General features: G+C 34.4%; 1 protein-coding gene across 1 annotated transcript; it reads left to right on the forward strand.

The window, feature by feature from the left end:
- Positions 1–1,575: 1,575 nt before the first annotated feature.
- Positions 1,576–4,877, forward strand: LOC136206229 (uncharacterized). The gene is made up of 8 exons (XM_065997197.1): positions 1,576–1,814; positions 1,896–1,952; positions 2,087–2,162; positions 2,968–3,047; positions 3,185–3,234; positions 3,324–3,408; positions 3,483–3,581; positions 4,337–4,877. The coding sequence occupies exons 1-8, from the start codon at positions 1,641–1,643 to the stop codon at positions 4,637–4,639; spliced, it is 924 nt and encodes a 307-aa protein (XP_065853269.1). The 5' UTR covers positions 1,576–1,640; the 3' UTR covers positions 4,640–4,877.
- Positions 4,878–5,227: the final 350 nt, after the last annotated feature.

Below are 5,227 nucleotides of genomic sequence, written 5' to 3' on the forward strand. Positions count from 1 at the left end.
AAAAACACTACAATTAGCAAAATTTGATGTAAATGTTTCTATACCAGATCGGTAGGTGTGGTTGGTAAAATTTTCATTTTTCAAATTTGGCCGATAATGAGCTCAAAATGAAAATTTTCAAGAATTAAATTATATTTTAATCACTTTAACTCTTCAACCTTTTAGGTTTGAGATTATTTAGATGTCGTTTTTTATGAGAGAAAAAGTTAATGTTTTGAGAGAGAAAACTCCAAAAATAATGATTTTGAAAAATAAAAAAAAATATGATTTACATAGTAAATATGATACTAAACAACTTTAATTTTTGAAAATTTTCATTTTGAGGTGGTTATTAGCCAAATTTAAAAAAAATGAAAATTTTACCAACCATACCACAAAAAATGTGAAACTACGTGACATTTTTTTTAGAAGAATGATGCATATTCTTAACAATTACATCAGCTAGGTAATATGATACAACCGTTGAAATAAAGTCGCTAGCATTGGAACAAACATGCCTAGCCATAATGTGGGTAGCACCGTTCGCTAGTCGAGAAATAAATGAAATTTTAAAATTTGGATACTGTTGAAGAATAAATTTACAATCCTGAATTAAAGTTCTGAATTCAGAAAGATCATCTTTCTGATCACTAATCTTATCAGTGATGCGCTTGGCGTCCGTTTCGAATTCAACTCGGCTAAAACCCATACCTAGCATCTATAGTAAACTTGTTCTCAACGCAAGGGCCTCAATGATCTTGGATTCCTTCACTCCCATCATCATCTGGCTGTTGTTGCAACAGTGCAACAGATAAAATCAACCACATAACATTTATTTGAAATTAACCCTTTCTTTTATTACCCATTTAATTTTTTATTTTGGTTAATTAATTTATTAGTCCCTATATTTTGACAAAATACATTGTTTAGTCCCTGTATTTTTAAAAACACACGGTAAGGTCCCTAACCTTTTTCTCGAACTGTTTAGTCCCTAACGTTTTTCTCGGTAAACTGTTTAGTCCCGGCCGTTAGACTCTCATGAAGATTCTGTTAGTCAATTTGGATTTGAGTCAAATTAAACTCACCATTGAGAGTAAGAGGATTTCCACCTTCAATTCTAACAGGAAGAGTAAGCGAGAGAGATTCGAGTCGATTTCTACCTTCAATTCAAACAGGAAGAGTGAGCATGAGTGATTCGATTATTGGTTAGGGATTCAATCCTTTCTCTATTTTTTTGTGAGCACGAGTTGTGAGAGAAAGACGTAGAGGTGTGAATTGCTTTTGACTGATAAATAGTAAAAGGTAATTTAGTCATTTTCGAATTCATAAAGGGTAAAAAATCTAACAAACAGACAGAAGGACTAAACAGTTCATTGGGAAAAATGTTAGAGACCTTACCGTGTGTTTTTGAAAATACAAAGACTAAACAGTGTATTTTATCAAAATATAGAGACTTATAAATTAATTACCCTTTTATTTTTGATATTCATTCAATTCAATTCAATTAAATGGGCCGTGCTGGGCCTGATTCACGTTCCCCTTGGAGAAGCCTCTGTAGACGGACATTGAAGACAATGGCGAATCCATGCTTAATCCAGTAAAAGTGTTTTCTCCAATTCAATTAGTTCTTCTACCTTTCTACATAAGTTGTTTTGTTTCCCATGGCGGCAAAGCTCGCTCTGTCATCTTTCCTACTAAAGCTAACCGCTTCATCTTCTCTTGCAAGCTCTACAATGTCCCACTTTCATCCAAATCGTTGTTATACCAGTGTTGGTTCTACAAGTCTTATAGATTTGGAGTATGCTGACCTTAACCTCGCCGATAAATTTTCAGAGGTAATCCCTTTCAAATTAGTCAATGCCTTGTTTAGTTTTTGCTTTCGGAGTCTGAATTGTGGGCTAATTTTTGGTTTGCAGGAGTTAGGGCATGTTAGAATCAGGCAGCATGTGAATCCTTTGAGTTCCACTTTTTCTGTATGATTTTCATCATATACTTCACTGAAAATTTGGTTTACTTATTCAGTTGTTATAACAAAAGGCAATCTATGTTTCCTTTTTGCTTTGTACCACATGTAGTTTTGGTTGACTCATTAAATGTGTGTAGCTAGGTGCCAGTAGAAGTACCTAACTGGAATGATGTTTTTAGAGATCCCACATTGCCACTCATGGTGGATATTGGAAGTGGTAGGCTTCTTTCTTTCTTTCCTTTTTTCCCCTTTTGTCTTAACACATACCATATGTTATTTATCAATGGTTATTTCATACTCAACAATTGATTTAAGCTTGGTATGAATGATGATCCTGTTTGTTAGGTGAATACAACTTGCAAAATCATGACCAAGCTAAAGTTTATCACTTTGTGTAATGTTCTTTTTTTGCTCAAGACATTGCAAATTTATCCGGAGAAACCCATATCTAGATAGGATGATGCGTACTTGGCTTGTTTTATTTCCACTAGCTTAGGGTGAAATACTTGTGGATTCAACTTCTTTACTAGAAATTTTGATGCTGGTAAGGCAGTAACTATGTTTGAAGTTAAAGTCTTAAGTCCTTAACGACTTCTTTCTTTTTCAAAATTTTGCTTCATCAGTCTGAGGTTTACACACAAAAATAGGAACCCTCATTAGATGGGAGAAAAATTAGAAAAGAGATAAGAATAGCTCATTTTCTTGAGATCATATATAGGAAAGGTAATTAGGCATCATGTCAACCTACAATTATCTAGATGCCTGCTCCACATGACTTGATTCTTGGAATTGGATGGTTAATAGAGCTGAAACAATATTACTATTCGATGTTGTTCCTGCATTATGAACTGGAGAAAGAACTTCTTTATTGTCTTAATGTTATTCTATGCAGAATTAGCATCCTTTTCTTTTCTTCAAAAAAATCTGGTTGTGATTGCTGCTATTACTGCTAGTAGAGAAAATAATGAAAACCTTGTGCATTTAAAGTATTCATCTTCCTAACAAATAAATAAAACTTTCAGGTAGTGGCAGGTTTTTGATATGGCTTGCAAACAAGAATCAAGCTTCCGGGAATTATTTGGGAATTGAAATACGGAAAAAAGTATGAGAATGGAACTCTTTGGTTACTTCTGAAAGACGCCATAATTTTTCTGAGTTAAATGAATGTGTATTTCGCGGTTCTCACTTTTGAAAAGTGATCTTAGTTTCTCAAACGTTTCCACTTTCTGCCTCATGCAGCTGGTGAAGCGTGCTGAGCATTGGGTAAAAGAGCTGGCTCTAGGTAACATGTAAGTTGTTGAAACAAATTTTATTTTCTCCAAATGAAAGAAAAACCAAAATGTCATATTGATCGTTCAAATGATGGTAATTTGAACAGACATTTCATGTTCGCAAATGCTAGAGTTTCATTTCAACAACTGGTTCTCAATTACCCTGGACCTTTGATGTTTGTTTCAATTCTGGTGAGTCCTGCTTATTATTCAATAAGATTCAACTGCTAACACTTCCTGAGATTCTCATAATTATAAATATGCAGTGCCCAGACCCTCATTTTAAGAAAAGGCATCACAAACGAAGAGTTGTCCAGAAGCCATTAGTAGATTCTATCATTCACATTTTGAGGCCTGGAGGAAAGGTACGAGTTTCTGATATTCATGGTTTCAGAAAGGTGGATAACCTTTGTTAGTGGGTGCTTCTTTTTCTAACTTGATTTTCACATTTATTCTCTATTATCTTGTGAATAGCCAAAGATTGATGTGTGTCAGATATTAATATGAAGTGGACTTTAACTATCAGCTTGAGGTTTTAATTCAATTGGTTCCATGACATGGTATCAGAGCCAGTTTGACTAAGTGGTCCTGGGTTCGATTCTTGACAGCCCCCATTTGTTGATTTAATTGCATGACATGGGAATGTAGATATGGGCCTGTGTCGTGCACGCTTCAAAGAACTATTTCATGCCAATGAAGCTTGCAAACAATTTAGTTGCTACAGAAATTACATCCTATAAATTTGTTGCATATGTACAAATGCATGTTTCCCATTACTTTCTGTAATGGAGATTGATCTTGTGACAAGTTTACTATGTGAAACAAGAGGGGTTATTAGAGTAAAAAAACTATAGAAAGATAGGAAGTGACTTGTCCACATTAAAAAGACCAGAACTAGGTAAAGAGATTGTTGGTCTTACTCAATATTCAATATATTTTCTACGAGGTCTAAAGTTTGAATCCTAACAACCCCATTTGATACCCGAATTTCAACATAAGTAAGAGCTAGCCTGTTTTATAGACCCTTTAAATTGAAAGGCATTTGCGTGCAAGCGTTTTGAATCTTACCTTTACACCTATGTTGTTGGGTTTATTTATATGTTTTTTGGTGCATGAGCAGATCTTTGTGCAGTCGGATGTAATTGAGGTAGCAGTTGACATGAGGAAACAATTTGATTCAGAATCACATTTGCTTCAGCACATTGATGAAACCGACCCGAGCATGTTGTGTGACAAGAATGGGTGGCTATTGAATAATCCAATGGAAATAAGAAGTGAAAGAGAAATTCATGCAGAATCTGAAGGCGGAAAAATTTATAGAAGGTTGTACCAGAAGCGGACGTTAATAAGTCCTGTTGAATCTATTGCAAATTCAGATGGAAAAGTTGAGAAATCTGATCAACCTCATGCTCATGAAAGTTGAGTATGTTTTAGCTCAGCTCTTCTTTTGAACTTCTGAGTCAGGTATTTATATCTTTTGACGGCTCATTTTGTACTGTTTGTAGCTTCTCTTCTTAAATTTTGTTTATGAATTGGAACATAAATCAGATCATGTTATTCCATTTGAGGTTCATATGCCGGAAGGCAATTTCAGTTGAGGCTCAGATTTGTGAGTTCTGAATAAAATTTCTATATATTGAGGGGTAAAAAGTTTTATAGTCATTAAAGCAGAGGCTTTGTATGTAGGTCATTAAAACATTTTTTTGATGTACTAAAGTCGTTAAAGTAGTAAATTTGTATCAAAGACGCTCTAAACCCATGAAAAGCTGTACTGGCTGTCGCATCAACAGCACTTCATGATATGTTTGACAGCTATTGTTACATGACAATTGAAAATAAAAAAATAAAAAAATTTGGGTTACGGGATAGGATATTCAAGAAAATCATTTTTTAATCCATGTGACTACCACACATTGTGATTTTGTTGACACAGATTTGCTACTTCGATTTTATTGGATCAAAAACTACTTTAATGATCTCCGTCACAAAGCCCATACTTTAGTGACGACAA

The sequence above is a fragment of the Euphorbia lathyris genome, chromosome 9, assembly GCF_963576675.1.
Source record: "Euphorbia lathyris chromosome 9, ddEupLath1.1, whole genome shotgun sequence".
NCBI classification, from domain to species: Eukaryota; Viridiplantae; Streptophyta; class Magnoliopsida; order Malpighiales; family Euphorbiaceae; genus Euphorbia; species Euphorbia lathyris.